The sequence below is a fragment of the Dermacentor variabilis genome, chromosome 7, assembly GCF_050947875.1.
Source record: "Dermacentor variabilis isolate Ectoservices chromosome 7, ASM5094787v1, whole genome shotgun sequence".
NCBI classification, from domain to species: Eukaryota; Metazoa; Arthropoda; class Arachnida; order Ixodida; family Ixodidae; genus Dermacentor; species Dermacentor variabilis.
The window spans coordinates 136,908,151-136,927,880 of record NC_134574.1 but is presented as its reverse complement, the minus strand read 5'-3'; the positions used below and the strand labels follow the sequence as shown (position 1 = coordinate 136,927,880).

General features: G+C 48.3%; 2 protein-coding genes across 2 annotated transcripts in view; one reads left to right on the top strand and one right to left on the bottom strand.

Annotated features, from left to right (window-relative positions):
* Positions 1–19,730, top strand: part of LOC142587970 (beta-1,4-glucuronyltransferase 1-like) — a 365,814-nt gene that overhangs the window by 87,421 nt on the left and 258,663 nt on the right. The gene's annotated exons all lie outside the window — the stretch shown is intronic.
* LOC142587965 (uncharacterized) lies at positions 1,388–18,817 on the bottom strand. Its single transcript, XM_075699365.1, has 6 exons — positions 18,638–18,817; positions 13,538–13,583; positions 10,165–10,235; positions 5,754–6,067; positions 4,935–5,033; positions 1,388–1,699 (listed from the first exon to the last, which is right to left on the bottom strand). Exons 1-6 carry the CDS (start codon positions 18,723–18,725, stop codon positions 1,673–1,675), a joined length of 645 nt encoding a protein of 214 aa, XP_075555480.1. The 5' UTR covers positions 18,726–18,817; the 3' UTR covers positions 1,388–1,672.

Genomic DNA, 19,730 nt, shown 5'->3' with positions numbered 1-19,730 from the left:
TTTGTTTCCGCACGCCATAGTGGCGACCACCTCAGAACGCCCCGCAGCTTCCGTGGAATGCGGCGCTGCACCTGTTTTCGCGAGACGGAACGGCGTTGGCGGTGCCCGGCGTTTTCGCCGCGGTGCACCCCTGCTGCAAGGGGGAGCCGAACCTCATGCATAATTCAGCACCGGTGGTTTGAGCGCGCGCGCTCGCGTTCGACGAAGATTGCCCGCGATCCGCGCTCGCGACGTGAACCCTTTTCTATTTCGTGTTTCTTGGTAACCGCTTTTGCTTTGCCTTTTACCTTCGTCTCTTATACGTTTCCCCTTGGCGCGCGGCGACCAGAGTACGACGACCTGCCGATAGCGGACGTTGTTCGAGTGGAAGGAGAAAGGGGGGGGGGAGCATACAGTTTGTCTTCGCCGCGCGGTTCATTGGTTGGGCGGTGAAGCCGAACTTTGTGTTCCCGTTAAGGCTTTGTTCTAGCCAGGACGACTATGATCTCAGCCCTCTCTCCGCAACCTGCGACCTCCTCTCGGTTAAAAGAGTTCGCGTGTGCCTTGATCGTCTTGATCATTTCCCCATCGGTGCTCGAAGTTCGAAGGGTGGGGCCTTGTGATATATATATATATATATATATATATATATATATATATATATATATATATATATATATATATAATGAAATGGGGTTTATTGTAGCTCGTTCGAGGGATCGCAGGTAGCTCTAGATCACGAGTCCTAGCGCTTCGCATCAACAACCCGCGCTCGTGTCTCGCGCCGCAGCGGTGGCAGTCCGCACAGTGCCACATGCATATTACCCACTACAACTACAGTGCCACTTGCATATTACCCACTACAATATATATATATATATATATATATATATATATATATATATATATATATGTCAGTTGATATGTAGTTTTGGGTTATCATTCAGTTGTTCCGTTGCTCTCTTTTCTGCTTCAGAAGTAGGACTGCTTAGACTCTTTTGCGTCCTGGTCTCCCCTTTTTATTTTTCTACAGAGAAGAATCTTTGAACGTTCCTCAGTGCTATCCATGTGATTAATTACGTTGCAGGCACCTGAGACTTGGACTAACACGAACAGCACCTAATATGACATTACAGTATTATCGTGTGTTGTAGGCGCAGAACGCAACAATGCCAGTTGTTGCACTTTGTTTTGTAGCGCAATATTGAATGGGAAATGATCAATCCCCAAAGTCACAAACCAGTTTGAAGCTAGAGAGCTCGACGTTTAGGTAAATATACGTGCCACCATCATTCTATTGCTGGCTGAACCGCTGGGCTAGCAGCGCCCGTTGATATAAGCGGCAAGTTTCCATGTTAGTAATTGTTTGTAGTAAACTTTATGCCGACGTACGAGGCAGATGCTGGCAGGAGTTGACGTTTTCATTTTATTTGTTGAGCGCGGTGTAGTGAAAAACTTGTAAGTGCAAGCATTATATTTGGCTTTAGCACCTACGGCAGCCACCTCTCACCCCCCTCTCCTCTTTATTTTTTTTTGTTTGTTAATTAGTCTATCAGGTCGCCTTCGTTCTTGTGAGATCATCTTGCCGGCACCTCTAGGCTGCCACGTCAAATCACCTGCATTTTTTTTTTCTTAAAGCGCCTCGCCGTTTTTGCTGTGTCATGTCAACTTCCGAGTCGGTTGTCTGCATCCTTCATTTTTCTTCCTCGGAGTGCATCCGCTAGAAGGAAAAAAAATAAAGGGGGGGGGGCGGGTGAGATTCGGAACGTCAACACTGCTTAATAGTGGGCTAGTCTGTGAGAGGTTCCATGGTTCTTGCGCGGACGTGAGAACGCTAGGACAAGGAAACGAACACGAATAACTGAGACCGAAGGAGTGAGGCGCAGACTAATAGCTGCGTTGTTGATTGCTGTTCTCGCTTCGCCTCTTCGGTCTGGTTTCTTCGTGTTGTTGTTTCACGCTAGCGCAATTATCGCGGAAAATGTGGCGCCAGTTTTCGCGCTGGCAACTTTGGTACAGGGTATATATTTTAAGAACGTGAAAATGCAACCATGCGTTTACTTTAACACGAAAGTGTCTTATACAGAGCTCCACCGAAAATTACTGCGATGTACGCACGTCACTCAATCATCGCCATCACGCTAGTTTCCTATAGCGTCCGCGTGAGATGGCGTTACTTTGCCGGTTGCGAGCTGAAAGTGGGACGACGGTCGGAGAACGCCACCAGGTGGCGGTGACGTCCGCGCATAATCATATAAGAAGGAAGAAGAAGCATATGCTTGCTGCGGTAAAGCTAGAGAAACTATGGATCATGTTTTATTAGAATGTGAAGACGTCTACCCAGCGGTCGATTTAGGCACCACTGGCCTCCTTGAAGCTCGTGGGTTCAGCGGGAGCAGTGGTAAAGTAAACATGTCCGCAGCAGGTATTAGTAAGAGGCGATTAATGGATTGGTGGAAGAAAAGTAGGGAAACGACAAAAGACGGAGACATACAAAAGCACAGTTCGCAATAGGGGATCAGAAAATTCACGTGATTGTGCTTTTTTTCCCTCTTTTTTATTGTTTAACCTAGCTAGGACGTTAGGCAGTATAATAGCAAGAGCTTGGTGGCGCAACCCACCGCCCCGTTCCAAAGGGGATGCTCATAACATCCATCCATCCATCCATCCATCCAGTCATAATCGCGTTACAGGCATAGATAGCTGTACAAGGTAGATAGAGAAATTTTGAGGAAGAAAAAGAGGATCAAAGAGATAAAAATGCTCGACTGAAAAGCATGTATAGTCCACCTGAGTAGCACAAGCAGGCTAGATGACTGTCACCACCGCGTTTAAAGGGGATGCCAATAAGTCATCATCATCCATCTCAGTGGAACACCTCGGCAGGTGGTTGGAATGGCAGCCGCCGCGCGCTTTTCTGATGCGACCATACAATACAATACAATACAATACAATACAACAATACAGTAATACAAAGCGCGATCAGGCATGACGATGCATGGCGAGTCCGCGCCACGTTTTCATTTCCTTCGTGCGCATGCTCTCGCGTCCGCGGCGGCGGCGGCGCGAGTGTTTGTTGCGCGCCGCGTTTTCGCTCGATAAAAACGCGCCGTGCGGTGACGACGAAGTTTCGCCACATACGGACTTTCGCCACGTACGGACTTTCGCCACATACGGACTTTCGCCACATACGCAGTTTCGCCACATACGCGTCACTGATATACCCTTGACGCCTGGTAGTCTCCGGAGTGCTGGTTAAGCGCGCAGCAGCACTGGCCTCTCAGTGCCTGCTATATCTGTCACTGCGTCGCCCTCGGAGCGAAATTGTAATTAGTAAAACGCCGTGCGCACGCTTGTGGACTTGCATTCGTGAACGTGCAGTAAAGCAGACACTGCTTCTTGGAATGCATGTCTCTCTTTCGTGTTCCTCTGAAAGAGGGATTGACCGATTTGTATTTCCAACGTCTATTATTGCCACCCTCAATAACACCAAGAAATAGCTGCTTTCCTCTAAAAAAAGAAAGATCGCGCCACGTATAAGTCAGCCATTATCGTTAATTTCGGTAACCAGTGAACGGCGTTTCTTGACAGAATGTTTAGTTATTATATTTATGCCTTTCGTTGACATATTGTGGGTGCATGCACTGTGCTTTGTAATGAGCTGCTTCCTGGCTATTGTGCTCTGCCAATGCAAAATATTAGCAATGTAAACGTGTTTTTTTCTGCAATAAACAAATAGTAGGACGTCGACACTCATCCGGTATACCGCTCGCGTCGCGTTTCTGTCACTTTGCGCTGTTTAATCAGCCGTGAAGTTTACTTTCGATACATTTCGTTTTGTTCTTTGTTGAAAGGTTGAGCGTGCCTCGTTGTCGTACTGATTCGTGCGCACCACCTAGTTGCATACGCCCTCGAGTGCCTCATTCCTTTAATAAAGCGACTAGCTTTCTCGAAGCGTTTGGCTGTTCTCTCGCATTGGCAGTCATCGCCGATCGTTTTCCGCACATTTGTTTTTTTAAAGCGAACATTTGTTTTCCTCTTTTCTTTACTTCGCTGGTAACTGTCCTGCAGATAATGCAACTTTGGCCGCTGCGTACGGATAGCAGCCTACGAGTGGGAACAATACGAGAAACCCTAAGGCCCTGTTATCTTTTTTAGTCACAACTGCACGAAGCCAACAGACTATAAAGCCTGGTAAAGCATACGGAAATTTAATCGTTCTTTGAAATTGGAATGCAACAACAACAACAAAAATAACAAAGGTAAAGGGCATGATAATAGAGGAAAAGACAACTTGGCTGCGGTGGTAGCCGAACCCACACACCTTCAGCACTACGCGTGCAGAGGCGGCCCTCCTCCTTTTGCGCTTTCTTGGATATGTTAATAGGGACTTTTAGCGTGTCTCTTATTTCGGCAAACGGGGGCGCTTTGGGCGGATTGCCGGATTTGCGGGGGCGCAAGCGTGGGCGGCCGGAGCGGTGCATCCGCCTGGTGGCGTAGAGTTCAACCAGACAAATACAGCGCTAAAACTACAATAACCCACTATATCCTGCTTCGCTGCTGGAGCAAATTTTCGGCAGCGGCGTAATTGTGAACACGGTTACGCTGCTGTCGAAAACTTACGCTAGCAGCTAAGCAGAATATAGTAATTGGCTCTGTGTTTGTGTGGTTGAGCTTTGCACCACCAGCTGGTGCCGCCAATCTGGCCGCTCACGTTTACCGCCCCGCCCATCCGACAAACCGCCCGCGCTTGCCGGAATACCGGACGGACAAAAATTCTCTAATGTGTGTGTATGTGCACACGCACTTGCCAGAGCCACCCACTTGCCGTGTGGCGTCGGACGTGCAACGCGTCGTCATCCACACGCGCATCACGCGTGGTTATAGCATGCACGTGGCCAATAAGCCTTCGCGCATGCTATACCCCGCGGCTGCTGAAGGGTCGCCCCACTCACCTCTTGCACCGCGCGGGCGCTTCGCCTGTGCGTGCCGTCGATCAGCCCGCGCTCTCGCTTCGCTCGGCCTCTCGGCTGGCCGGGGCCTCCGCCGCTGCCCTGCGCACAGAGTCCGTGGTCGGGTGAGCGAAGCACTACGTGGAGGGATCACGTGATGGTCACGTGGAGATGATCGCCGTGAGATACGCGAAAAGGTGTACGATTGAGAGAGAGAGAGAGAGAGGCATGTTAGCGGTGAGATGGTCACGCGACAAGGTGTACGATTGAGAGAGAGCGAGGCATAATGCACAAAAAATGAGGGAGCGCATGCGTTAGTGACAAATGAACCGCTGTTTAGCGCTAGCATGCCTTTTACAGAAGATGTCTTTCCTATGATTGGCTAAAAGCGCCAACGTGGCAGAGTTCGACGGCTTGGTGGAAGTCGGCAGCTTTCAGAATCGGCACCCCTGAACTTGTTATAGCAAGATGCTTCCGGTCAACAATGCGCAGGTGCGCTAGTCATTCTTACATAGTGCTTATTGTACAGTACAAAGCGACGACAACGGAACTGTCCTGTCTTATCGAAACTTCAGTCTGGAGCAAGTTTGTTCATTGCTCTAATGAACGCGTGCACAACGCGAAAAAAACAAACAAACCCGACAACAGAAATAAAGATACTTAAAATTCACCGTGTGTATTTTTTGTATCTGCCTTTACTCCTGTCGTCGCTCGTGTTCCGTGCCATTGACGTGTCACGTCTACTTAGCTTGCCCCCCGTCTTGGCGCCTCAATATGTAGCTCGCCTTTCAGTCGGAGTTTTGGGATTGGCTGTCCGCGTACCTTGTTTCTGTTTCCGCCCTGCCGTGTGGGGATCCCCTGGGGGTGAGGGAACTGGGGAACTCCGGTGGGAACCATGACGGGTCGACCCTCGTCGCGGCCGGCTCGGGACCTGAGGCCATTTCCGAAGTCGTACGGCAAGGTGTTGACGTCAGGTTGTGTCGTGACCTCCGGCATCGCTCTCGCTCGCGCCGCCGCCTGGAGGAACGCCATGCGCCTAGCCAGGAGCTCGGGAGGAATGCCGCGGCCCGGCCCACCCGGCATGGGGCCCTCGATGCCCGACCTCGGGAACGGACCGCGCCTTCGGAAGCCGGCTCCTGCGAGCGCGCGCGCGAGTTTTAGGTGCCCGTCGAGTATTTCCAATGCTCGGCCAACGTTGGTCCAGTCTCTCGGCTTTCCCAGTAATCAAAAGAGTATAGGTTTGGGCTGGTTGGTAATACACAGTTACACTGGAAGCATAGCGCAGAAAGGACGATGGACAAAGACTAGACAGGACAAGCTAGGACAAGTTAGCGTTTGTCCTGTCTAGTCTTTGTCGATCATCCTTTCCGCACTATTCTTCCAGTGTAACTTTCCCAGTAAGACGCGTAAACAGCACTGCGTAAAACAGGTGCATGGATAAGCGCTGACGAGTGCATCAACGCATTTCGACGCGCATTTTGACGACACATGTCTGTAAACTCTAAGAGAATAATTGTTTTTTCTTAGAGCGAAGCTTTCTTTGCCTCTTCCTTCGGCTTTCCCACTGTTGTTGCTGTTGCTGCTGTCTGGCACACCGCGTCGGGGGGTGGTTTAGAGCGTGTGTATACATGCCAGGAGTGAGGCAGACGGGAAAGACGACGCGAGAAACTCGTTTGGAACTTCGCACCACTTTGAATAGGCACAATGCCCTCTGGAGCTCCCTGCGCGTCGCCATTTAGTCTCTTGACAGCTGTAATTATCCGTGATTCTCCGCAAAAGCATTGGAGAAATTGCAGCGCTTACCTTTCTCCTAACAGGCAAATCCAGATGAAAGCTAGATAGAATGGCAGAGAGGAGGGGGTAGAGGAGGCAGAGAATGGGTAGAACCGACGCAGTCGCGAAACAAGTGAATAGCAGCATTGCCAGTTTGCGTTCGCAGTGCCCATATAAGGGGTGGAGTGGGGGAGGGGGAATGGGAGAAGGTGATGTGAGAAGGCAAGGAAACGCACGACACCGGTTGCGGGCAAACGAGATAAATGGAAGATTCAAGGTACGGTACGGTACGTTTCTGTTATTTCTGAAAAATATAAACACCATGCAAATTTGTCAAGCGGACTACTTACGCAGCGCTTGCAGAAGCAGAGCCGCATTAAAGCGCACCGTACGTGGTCTATAGGCGGCACTACAGAAGCGGTCACAAGTCAAATCAACCGTTCTGTACCCGCCGCAGTAGCTTTGCGGCTATGGCATTGCTCGAGGTAGCGGGTTTGATTCCGACTGCGGCAGCCGCGTTTCGATGGCGGCGAAATGAAAAAAGGAAACCCTCGTCTACTTAGACTTAAGGACACGTTAAAGAACACCGCGTTGTCAAAATTAATCCGGAGTCTACCACTACGGCGTGCCTCGTAATCCGATTTGATTGATTGGATTGATTTTCGCACGTGCAGCGCCATAATTCAGTTAAAGTTTAATACTTCTGCCACGATGCGATGTGCCATGTGAGGCAACGAATATGCTAATCCTCTCACAGGCTACGAAGTAGGGCGCACAACAACGCCTCAAGCAAAACACCTCTCCGTGTGTTCTGTGTACCAGTGGTACCAGCAGTGGTGCACGTAAGGTAGCTTTTAACATCAGCTCACCGCTCTCGTGTTGGACTAAACGTTGAAGAAACTAAATATTCGCCGTCAACGTCGCTGCTAATTATCGCCAATCAAAGCAAACAGCACAGAAAGCTTCCCTCACACGGCTGCCCATAGTGCGTGGGATCCGCAGATTTTTCTAAAGCTCATATTACTTTCTTTTCTGCTGCGCTCCAATGCATGGAGTTGGGAGATGTACTCTGGAGTAGTAGTAGTATAAACTTTATTTCTCTTAAAAAGGTATTGGGGTGCGGGTATGTTTGATGAGAGGAGCTCTCTGGCAAGCTAGCAAGCTAAACCTTATACTGTCTGTTACTTGGCATATGCGTTGTATGCGGCGAATTGGAATAATTGCAAAGTTGCTTAATGAGCCCTGAGTACGGCTGACCAGCTACCATTACTCTACAGTTTGTTTTGGAACTAGTGTCTGCTTCTTCAAATAATTCCACTGATGTGGCAGAATGGCTATTCGCGATTCCAAGTTATGGCTCGCCACCTATCGACCGCGCTGAGAACCAACCGACCCAGGTCGTGGCCTCTGAGATTTCAGAGGCCATGTCCAGGTTCAGGTTTGAAGCGACACTGGTTCTCCTATTACGACCTGCCCTGAAAAAGTGCCTTGTAGTTCTCAAATCGTCGTGATGCTACCGCGCCAAAGCCCGAAAAACAAAAGGATCGCGAAATATTTCTCCTGGGCACCATTACGGGCGAGGGGGGGGGGGGGGGCAGGCGTGTCACCGCGATGGGAAATCGGCAGTGTATAATTTAATCGTTTCCCGAAAGAAGCAGGCGATGCGCATCGGAGAGTGAAATGATGAGTAAATTGCGGACTGGGCAAATGCGAACAATACTATGCTGGTTTGTTTGAAACGTTTCACACGGACGACTTATTATCCTTGATTTATATTTATGTATGTTAAACATACGTATAACGGCCTTACACTGACATTACAAATCGTGGAGTGCATACTTTAGGCAGACGTTGTGATGCATTATAGTGATGTATGTTGAAGCTTAATTTGGTTTCGTTTGTTTAGTTTTCCGCTTGAGCGTTAGCGTTACTAATGCTTGAGGCAGCAGGAGTTGTAGCCTTTATGTAAGTTTGTCCGCAGGCGCGGTAACAGAGAAAGGTAACCAGCTCGGAAGGTCTGTAGGAGATAACACACGCTATGCCTCGAGGTGATGCATCGTTTTGATTAGATGCTTTACTTCCGCAGAGCAAGCAGGGAATTGTGTCTTTTTCATCGAACGCGGTGAGTCTTCAGTTTATTTCCTGGCAAGAAATTCAGAAGCAACTGCAAACAGCGCTCGTTCCAGCTTTGGAGCATTCGACTTTCGGGCAGGGTTGCCGATAGTTTTGCCTTCCGACGCTGCGCACGCGAGTGAATTTCATGGTTCAATTCGTTCCCCCCAAGTCATGCCTTCGCACTAATAAAAATGGCCTCGCTTGCAATGATCGACCGTCGCTTAAATTTCATAAACCTGTTGGAAGAACCGCAACTTGGTCCGGTTGGTCGTTATTCGCTTCTCACGTTCTCAGCGTTCCACCGGGGGCTTGAGACTCCGTACGCGCGCGCGCGGGTGTTTTGCTGTGTACCCAAGCCCGGCGCCCTATACTTCGAACGCAGCGTTCTGTGAACGCGAACAGATCGGACACGGACGACCATATACCACTCGGATCGGTGGAACGAAATAAAAAACTTGCACCTGCGCGGACTCACAAAGCGAAATATCAGTTGTTTTTTATCCCGAGAAGACACCGACAGTGCAACATTACAGTTTCTACTGCCTGGTCTTTATAAGTGCACAATATGTGTATTTAGCTTCTGAGGAGACGACAGGCGTTACTGCTTATATATTGTGAGATACTATACGCTATACACTGTAACGCGAGTCGCAGCGCGGAGTTGCCAATGGAGGTTGGAAACAGTCAAGCATCTGAGCTGTATAGCAGTGGAGCCATGACGCGAACGAGTGCTTGCTGCCTTGCGGATAGGCCCGGCCACGCGTAAACCATTGCGTTCTTCATCTCCCGGCTCACTTAAAAGGTTTTTTGTCTTTAAAACAAAAATAAAATCTGATGGTGATCGCCGAGCGTTCTTTTTGCACGTTGTTTGCACGCACGACGCAACAGTTTGTGCAGTTTCGTCTCTGCAATCCCCCTGATCCAAATAAGGTCATCTGCAGCAAGGACCCTTTCAGCTTCGAGGAGACACCTCGATTCGCCACCGCAATCGAGAAACTCGAGCACAGCCCAACAAGCGAAAGAGGTGCCATGACTCTCGATATAGTGGCCATCTTTGTTTATCTGGACAGTGTTGCCAGCACAAGTACGTAACGGACTCTGCAGTAGCGAATATGCAACGCCGGAGATCTCTGATAAGTTTGTTTTAATGAATGTAGATAACTTCGCCTTTCGTGTGTAGCGAATACCTATATGCGTTTTTTTTTTAGCAGAGTGCGCAGCGTGCAGGCGCCTAGCATTTTCTCGGTTACCTGCATTGCGATTTCATCAGCGGGAGCGAAAAAAAATTAACAGAAAGCAGCGGTGACATCATGGCCTGTTTAGTTATCTCTGAAAGCATGCTTACCGCCGGGTCCTTGCTGTTGGGGCGGCATCGGCTGTGGTCCGGGAGGGCCTTGAAACGGCGAATTTGGACCGCTGCTCAAGAGTGAGGTGCAGCAAAGGCGAAATGAGTACGCAGTTGAGCGAGCGAGAATAGAGTACCACTCACTCACTCACTCACTCACTCACTCACTCACTCACTCACTCACTCACTCACTCACTCACTCACTCACTCACTCACTCACTCACTCACTCACTCACTCACTCAATAAATAAATAAATAAATAAATAAATAAATAAATAAATAAATAAATAAATAAAAACTCAAAAGAAACCGAAATCGTCGTGAAAAGTAATGCTGGTTGGCCGGGTGGCAGCGGTAATGGGAATGATAAAGCTCTTGCAGCTCTAGCTCAAATAAATAAATAAATAAATAAATAAATAAATAAATAAATAAATAAATAAAAACGTGGGTTCATCTACTTCAGCTAATCTTTACTTACCTTCGCAAATTAACTTGCCATATAAGAACAGGATGTTGCGCAATGCATGGTTGGCCTAATAGCGCAAGTAGGGCAGGAACAAAGGCGAGATGACCACCCGGAAAGGGCTGAACTTCGATCTAACGTTTATTCCATGCTAAAAAGAAATATAAAATAATCCCTGTGTAGGACGGCGAGTTTTAACGCGCATTTTTAAGCGTTAACTGTGGTGTCGGTTAAGCGTTTTCACTCCCCAACTAGAGCTCGCCGTATCGCTTAGGATGTCTGAAGGCCCTGCTTCTTCCATGACGTTTCAGTTTAATGGGTGTTTTATAGCGCTCTTCTTTGAACTATACTACGCTGCTATGTTATGTGAAGTAGTAGCTTAGCGCGAAAAAACCACGGACACAAGAAAGCAGGGCAAGGACAAGCGCTACCAAACCAAACAGAACACAAACATCTCGAGGGTATAACCCTTTCAAATATGGACGACCAACTAGCCCAACAGTCTACTCTTCTAGAATTCATTGCTCTGTTACGTTCGCTTGCTCGTCGGCTTCCTAAGCGCACGCTGGCGCAACCGAACACGGTGGGTGCGACGAGGGCGGCACGACGGCGATGGGATGACGATTCCGAAATGAGGTGGACATCGTAACGACGACAGCGGGACGACGGCGCGATGACAACGAGATGACGTCGATGACGTGCCGGCGACAGTATGACGAAACTCCATGTCGCGAAGCCGGAACGACGACGACTGAACGAACGCGACGGCATCGCGGCGAGGGTGCGGAAAGAAATGCGTTACGACGACTGCGTGACGATGGTAGCGTGGCAACGCCATCGTAATCACGACTGAGTGACGGCGGCATTGTTGCGATTTAACGAAAAAGAATGAATGACGTCACTGGAACGACAAAGCCCTTATGGAGACAATGGGACGATGAAGACTGTATGGCAACGATGGAATGAGGGAGAAGGCGGGACCGCGACTGTGTGTTGACGACGATGACGCACATACCCTCCAGAATTGTAAACTGCACTCTCTGTGGGATTGGCCCACCAAGGCTGACGGCGCCAACGGTGCAAAACTGCGCAATGAGCAGTTTTGCTCATTCAGTTGCCGGACAAAGGCATGCACAGTGTCGCGTTGATAAGAGAAACAAATGAAGTCGTTTCAGTCGCTGAAACGACTTGGTGAGTCGTTTCGACGATTGTACTGCACACTTTCAAATAATTTAAACCCTTGAAAGTGAATAAGGGTGTCAATCGGTCTATGACCAACATTCTTACGCCCTTTTTGGGTGTAATAGTGTGAGTTATAGACTGATTTCTGTAACTCGGGGTGTGACGCGTTAATATACACACCTATTCATATTGTCATCTTCTACACGCAGGACGCTTTGCTTTCTAATATGTTGTTCTTTATTAAGTGATGAGAAGTGAAAATTTGTGTGCAGAATGTTCGTCGTAGAAGATAATCTTGCCTAAATTTTAGTGTGAGGTTGATTATTTGGTCAAATAGCGAAATTTATAGCAGCCGCTGTTTCGTTTTGAGTACCTGTGCTTTGTTGGCGCACACGCCTGATGTCGCAGCACAGCACAGCTAGCCACCACGTTGGACGCATTCGTAGGTGAATTTCTTCCTCCCAAAGTTGTCGTACATAATTTGAACCCAACAAATTGTTAGTTTTTACGACTAGAAAATAATAAGAAGGCAGAGAAAAGCAGTTTTCGCTACAAACGTTTGTTTTCTCCTCGTTTCTCTCTGCATAGCGATCCACGAGTAGCGGTCACGTGATCCTACACGTTACGTCACGTCGGCGGCAGGGCCTGCCTCTCCACAGGTGGTGCTCGCGGACAACGTCCTCTTTCCGAAGAAGCTGTTTTATTGCACGCTAGCGGATGTACCTGTGCCTGTCAAATGTCAGACTTTTTTTATAAGAACGCGTAGAGCTAAACGAGGTGTGTGTTTTTTGTAAAGCAAGCCACACAGATCCCACGCACCGTGGCAATCGGCGCGAAGGAAGCTTTCGTGTCCTCTCCGCGAACACGACCGAGTTTCGGTGCATCCTGCCACACCCGACATACGTGCTGTCTCTCCTCAGATCCTCCTCCTCGATGACGTCATACCTTACGACAACCAATCCGCGGGCGCTGCTAACTCTCCTCCCGCCTCCTGCTTCTTGGCACCGCCCCTATCCCCCCATTTTTACAGCCCGCTTCCTTCTCTCCGCAGTCTCACCAGTACCACTACCACCATCACCGACCTCATCGTCTAAACCCGTAGGACGTCACAAAGCTTCACTTTGAATGTAGCCTCCTTAGTAACTACTGTAACGAAGAAATGAAACCTCCAGAGCAAGTAGGTAGTCCAACTAGCGACCACGGCGTCGAAACCAGTCCGACAACACAAGGAAAGCATCGCTTTCGAGAAATATGGTGCTTCCTCCTTTCTACCTTGTACATATCAGAAGAAACCAACAAGCACAACACCAAGGAGAACACAGGGGAAATTGTGCTTAATAAATGAAATAAAGAAACGATAAATTAATGGAAATAAAAGTGGATGAAAAGATAACTTGCCGCAGGTGGGGAACGATCCCACAACCTTCGCAGTACATTTAGGGTAACCACACAATGAAGGAATACCTCTGCGCGCCACCAGCATATTGAAACCAATTATAAGTTGCTATTCTATTAAGACAGACAGCAATATAAACGGGGCGCCTCCCTGAAAATAATGTTTCAGGTAAATCTAACTATCACTCGCAAGAGTAACGCTATGCACGCATAAAGTGCCAGCGTATTCGATTGAGGTTTAAATAATTTTACCTACGAGTTTGTTCAATTTTTGTGTAGGTTTAATAATGATTCTCTGGAGTTCTCATTTCTGACATTGAAGTGCATACTTACGTTCCGGCAGTCTGCGGGTTGGCGCCGACGTTATTTGGCTGTTGACCTGGGGGATGAAAGCGAACTGTTAATACACCAGTTAGGAAAAACCCCGCTTTCTCTCTCTCTTTTTAATGCGAAGGATTTTTGTCGAATGTAGACCGGTTCTTCCTGCCTGGTCTATCGCTATTTCGTTCGCCCCCATCGCCCATCGGCCCATAAAGCGGTGAAGGCACTTTTGTGTTTCTTAAGGACGACGGGTTTGTGCGACCACCTGTGACTATTAAGGCAATTTCTGTAAAACCGCACGCGTCAGCGAACTTGCCACAATTTCATTCTTTCCTTCCCTCCTCTCTCTCCCTGTGATCTTTGCTTTCCCCTTTCCCGTTCCACCGGTGTAGGGTAGCCAACCGGACGTTATTCTGGTTAACCTCCCTGCCTTCTTCTTTTCTCTTTCCTCCTCCTCGTTGGCCGACTAAATATTATTTTTCTTTTCTCTCCTTAGATGTTCTTGCCTTTCCCCCTCCCCTAGTGTAGGGTAGCCAACCGATCACGTCCTTGGTTAACCTCCCTACCTTTGCCGCTTCGTTTGTCTTTCTCTCTCTCTCTCTCTCTCTCTCGTTGGCCGAACTCGAAGGTAGTGCAGTATGTAACACACTTTCTCAAACAGTACGTGGCCTAGGACTGAATGTAAGCGCACGGCTGTTATCAAACGCCCAGGTAGCGCTCAATGCTGCCATAAGACACGGTAGAACGCCAATGAAACAATCATTCGCGATTCATAGATCCGCTCTCGTATTGTAGGCTTAGCGCACCTGTGTTCTTCCGCAAGTGTGCACTGATGTCAGCAATGACGCACATTGGACTTGCTCCGCCCTAACCGGTGAATCCACCAGTGAAACTACCACTGATGTCATCGGTCAAGGCACGGCCGAAACCGCAATCTATGAACCGATGGGCAATGATTAGTTATTTCAAGTGATGTATACAAGTTTAGTTGTACCTACTCTAACAATGTAAAATTGTAAAATTGTACATAATCAACACCTCTAGCAATGCAATGCCATATAAACGTTTCATCTTCGCAACCTGCGGTGTGCAATTCACTTCAGAAAATTAATACTGGGTGTGGGTGCCCTTCTCCTACCAAGCAACAATGTTTCGCATTACTCAAAGCTGAACTGAAGTTCTGGCGGCCAAACTTGGTTGTTACAAATAGATCTCTCTCAGAGTTTTTAACTTCCTCAAGAAGGGTGAACAGCTGATTTAACCCTCTCAGTGCTGTTCTTTTTCGGAGGCAGCGCACCCCGGTATCGGTTTATTGTCCGCAATGCAGAAAGGGGAAAAAAATACACTGGTAATGGTAAGTATATTCTCCCTTAGTACGTTCCTCAAATCCTTTTCTTCGTTTTGTATCTACTACCTAGTTTCATATTGAAGCACACGTTTCCGCTACAGCGCTGCCAGTGCCAGGGTAAAAAAATAAATAAATAAAATAAAGCTTTCGTAAAGGTACGACAGATGGCACAAAGACACAAGAGCGATTTTTCTTGTCTAGAAAAACAAATTAAAAAAAGTAACGTAGGTAAGATAAAATAAGGAAATGAGCCTGGTGCCGCAAACCACCGCCCCTTTTCGAAAGGTGCCCTCGAAGTATCCATCCATCCATCCATCCATCCATCCATCCATCCATCCATCCATCCATCCATCCGTCCATCCATCCATCCATCCATCCATCCATCCATCCATCCATCCATCCATCCATCCATCCATCCATCCATCCATCCATCCATCCATCCATCCACCCATCCCTTCATCCATCCATCCATAAGATAAGGCAGCTGTTAGAGCGTTTAAGTCTCTTTTAACGGGCGACAGCCGGTTAGCAAACCACACTCACAGGTTCTGTCAATTCCTTTGGTATGTCATCACACTTTTGACCCTTCCCTCCGATGTATGGCGACAGTATGCTCTCGGCTTAACAAAACTTTCATTCACATATCCTTGGTATCCAAAATCGCCGGGATAGACATTGTTCTTTATTAGAAGCTTTCTTGACGAGTGACAGGCAAGGATGCTATTATTTTTAAATCCTCCTTGATTACAGGCACTTTTTCGTATCTGGCTTCTGACGCCGAACGCGCCACGGACTCGGGCTTTGACAAGCGGCATGTAACACCATTTCTCGCGGGCAAGCTAGCCCGTTTCGATCCACAGTTGCACTAATAAACCGACGCATCAGAAACGCCACGACTTCAACGCGACACTATGGACACCACTGAAGAATTATATATAGGTATACACGATATACTGCATACAGATATGTGTATGTAATGTCCAGCCGTTCCATCATTCATTGCGAATAATATCGTTTCTGCGTATAACATGCTCCTCTTTTTAATATTAACATTTATGCCTCGAAAACCGCTTTTCATATGTACACATACACAAGCTCTCGCCTGGTTTCTGACTGCGCTTCGGCAAGGCCGAATCGAAAAGTGCCTGCCGTGATTTATCGCTCACGGCCAACGCCGCGGACGCCGACACCGACGCCGACGACACCGGCTTTTCTGCGACACGAGCTCCTTAACGCTATCGCGTTAAAATGCGCCAAGCGTGTCAACGTGATCGCTTGCCCGCGAGGAGCTCCTATCTCGAAGTACAGCGTTCAAATGAACAACAATGGTTTCCCATTCGCAACTCATGAGAAGTGCTTAGTGGTTCTCGGATTTTTCTCTCGTCTACTCTACTGTGAGATTATTTTATTCTTCCGATCAAATAGAAGAAAAATTCCCCACGTTTCGAGCTCGTGTGTGTGGCTTTTGTCGCGCATTTCTCATCAGAATTGAAATAAATAGACATGAATGACTTTGGAGCGGTGTCAGGGACGGCTTGGCAGTTTTTACGCTTAAGAATCTGTTTACCCCAGAAACCGCTGTCGTAAGTTAAAGCTTTCCTCTCGCTGTTTCTTCGATACACAATGCATTGAAATTTATGTTTAACTGGGCTTTTGCGGTCGTCTATGTTACACGTTAGTGAGTGAGGACTCGGTACACTACTTTGAGAACGTGCCGTGCATACAATCCTTCGTTTCTTGTATATGTTATCGTTCTGGTGGAATTGTGCCGTGATTGTGGCTCAAGTGTTCGTATCGTCACTTGTTTATATAAACTGTTTCTGAACACAAGGACTCGCCATAGCATGGGGTGCAACTTGGCACCCCGCAGGCACTGCATTCGTCGACAGTCTAAGAATTACAAGAAAGCTACGTCCACAGAAACGCAGTGCCCCTGCCCTTCACCTGTGAAAGAGGGCTGAACCAGGTGCAGTCCGCTCACGGCTTAGTCACTTTGGTCGGATAATTTAGTCTAATTAGAAAATAAAAGCTAGTTGTTTCAAGCTAAAATATTACCTTCGACTGAGCAGCGACATCGGGATGCGCTATAAAGTATGCCTAGACGCTCAGGTAAATAAGCGGCGGAGCCGCTTTACGTCAGGTAAATAAGCGAATCTAATTGGGTGACGCGCAATCTATGCGAATCTTGTCTTAGTGGGACAGTGTACGTATAAGCTTGTAATTCTTAGATTGTCGCCAACTGTAGTGTTCTTGCCGAGCAGCTGCATGCATACAATACACGTGGTGGATACGGTGGTCTAACACTACACGGGCAGTAAACATCAAGTGCTTCATTCTTTGACCGCCAGCGATTTTCCTTCAATGCGAGCATGTCGTGCAGCGTCGAGTTGTCGCACAGCTGGCGGTACTCTTCATCACGCCAGCGACTTCGGCTGCCAGGGCTCTGTTTTTCTTTTTTTTTTTGCGTAGCAGTAGTTGGCTCGCGTTCTGCGTCGAGCCACCAAGTCGCCCACGGCTATTCGTGGAAGGCCGTCCGAGCAGCTTCAGCGCAACGCTAACCCTTGCTAGCTCTATACAGCCAAACCTCGTTATAACGAATGGGATGGAACGAAATAATGGATATAACGAAGCAGTTGAAATTCTCCTTGAAATCGCCGTACTGATTCATAGTGCAGTGACGTACATGCAATAATGGACATATAACGAAGTAATTATAGCCAGCCCTCAACTCCATTTTATCGTGCTTTTGCTGTCTACGTTTGCCATTCTGGCGAAACTACCAATTTTGTGTGAAAGTGAGTAGCCGTCACTGTTATGGGGTGTTCTCGTTCGTTAATTCTAAGAAAAAGAAAGAAAGAAAGATGACGCACGTCTTCATGCTGATGCGGCTATTGCCTTGAGAGAAACCGGGAGTGCCGTGGGACCTTCTTTAGTAAATGTACTATAATAACGAACTAAGCTTAGTCCACCGGCCGCCACCGCGGACGAGCTAACCGCGAGGCTTTCCTGTCTACGGGGTTGGGGCGGAGTTAGCAGCGTGCGAAATGGAGCCTCTGGGAGTGGCGGAACCTGTGCCTGGATTTCGGAGGCTATAGAAAGCAGCGCGCTCACTCGGCACGATTTTAGAAGTGCGTTGCAGTGGTCGTTTGCATTGAGGCTTTCAACGAAGCAGTCATTCTTGGGGGTCCGCTCGCAAATTATGATATATAAATAACCAAAAATGTAATAAGTGCTGAAATCATCAAAGATGATTCACAAGCAGGCGAATAGCTTTCGTAATCCGCTTAATTATATGCGAAAGTCGTTGGCGCAACGTTTCTTCCAGTTCCCCTGCGGTCACGACGTCAGCACGTTGATGCAGAGCATCGCGTGACTTTTGTTTAGTCTATTTATTTTCTTGCGCCATCATCGCAGCATCACGTTGAAGCGTCCTGTAGAGGCATCGCGTCTAAGCCGTTCTGCATGTGTCGCAAACTTTTTCGAGGTATGAAATCCATAAATTATTCGTTACCTTCGAAACCAATTTTTTTCGCGATTTCACTCACGACTTATGGGTAAGCACACGCACATAAATATTACATAGTGTTTTTTGCCGATTCAGCGAAATTCACCAATTTAAAAACGCAGTCTTCAAATGTCTACGTGACGCCTCACTAAGATTACACTGGTCCTTATATTTATTAAGGCCTGTATTTTACACGAAAAGCTTTTCCTTTTTGTGTTGTTTTCTGTTGACACGTAGAAACGCCTTTGCCCCCACTCACCTTGAGATGACGCCAGAAGCGTAAAAACCACCAGGGCTAGGCCTATTGCTTTCGTCTGCAACGAGGTGGACGACGACGAAGACGCCATCTTTGTTGTCAAGTGGGGCCTTGTTACAACTCCTGCGCACGTGCCCCTAGTTTGCACCACACCAGCACCCGTCCACAAATGGCGGGCCACCGACGCCAAGCTGTTCCATTTTATAGGCGCATGTTTGGCGCTTGTGCGCGGAAGTCTGTGCGTTTGTGTGCGTGTGCGTGTGCATTCGTCTGCTGACGGGTGTGCGTCTGTAACCGAGCGTGCCGTTCGCCGTCTGCTTGAGGCCGATACCCCGTGACCACGGTCTTTCGTTAAACGAAACGAAACAGCTAAAGAACACGTCTGCTACGTCTGCTATACGTTAGGTCTGCTACCTTACGTACTGAGCAGACGGACGCCAGATGTCGCTGCAACAGCCGGGTCCTCTGTTTAAACGGGCTTTCGTTGGCCAATGCTTCGAGTCACGACCTCGTGTTGAGCCATGAGTGAACCCCTGAATCAAAAGCTGCCACACCAACCGTCTCCGCCTTCTTTCTTTCTCTTTCTTTTTATTTTTGGTTACTCCGCGTTTCATAAGGCCATCACTTTCGGCGGGATGCAGCCTTGCGGAACCGTTATGATGCCCTAAAAGAACCCGCCGGCTTTTACGTATAGGGACAGTACGCACTCGTCAGACGTGCCCGATTCAACCTGTGGCTCCCTGCAGTGATGCCTGCGCTCTGTGGTCCGTGTCGGTGGGCGACGTTTTGTTTGCTTGCTTGATTTTTGTGTGTGTGTATGTATGCGTTTGTATGTGCGGTGGGGATTTGGTGCGAGGAGGGCGCCTCTTTGAAAAGGAGCCCTTTTTCTTCCACTGAAGCGCCTTTCATTCACGGAATCTGCGGCAAGTGGTCTTCGCGAAGCTTTTGTATGCACGGCCCCATGGGATGTGTTCGCGTGGCGATTGAGTCTTATCTACGCGTAGGGATACCTCCTTACCCCACCCCCGGTCTCTCTGTGCGCCGAAGTGATGGATGTATTCTAACGATTCCGTGCGCATGGCTGCGCGCGTGGCAT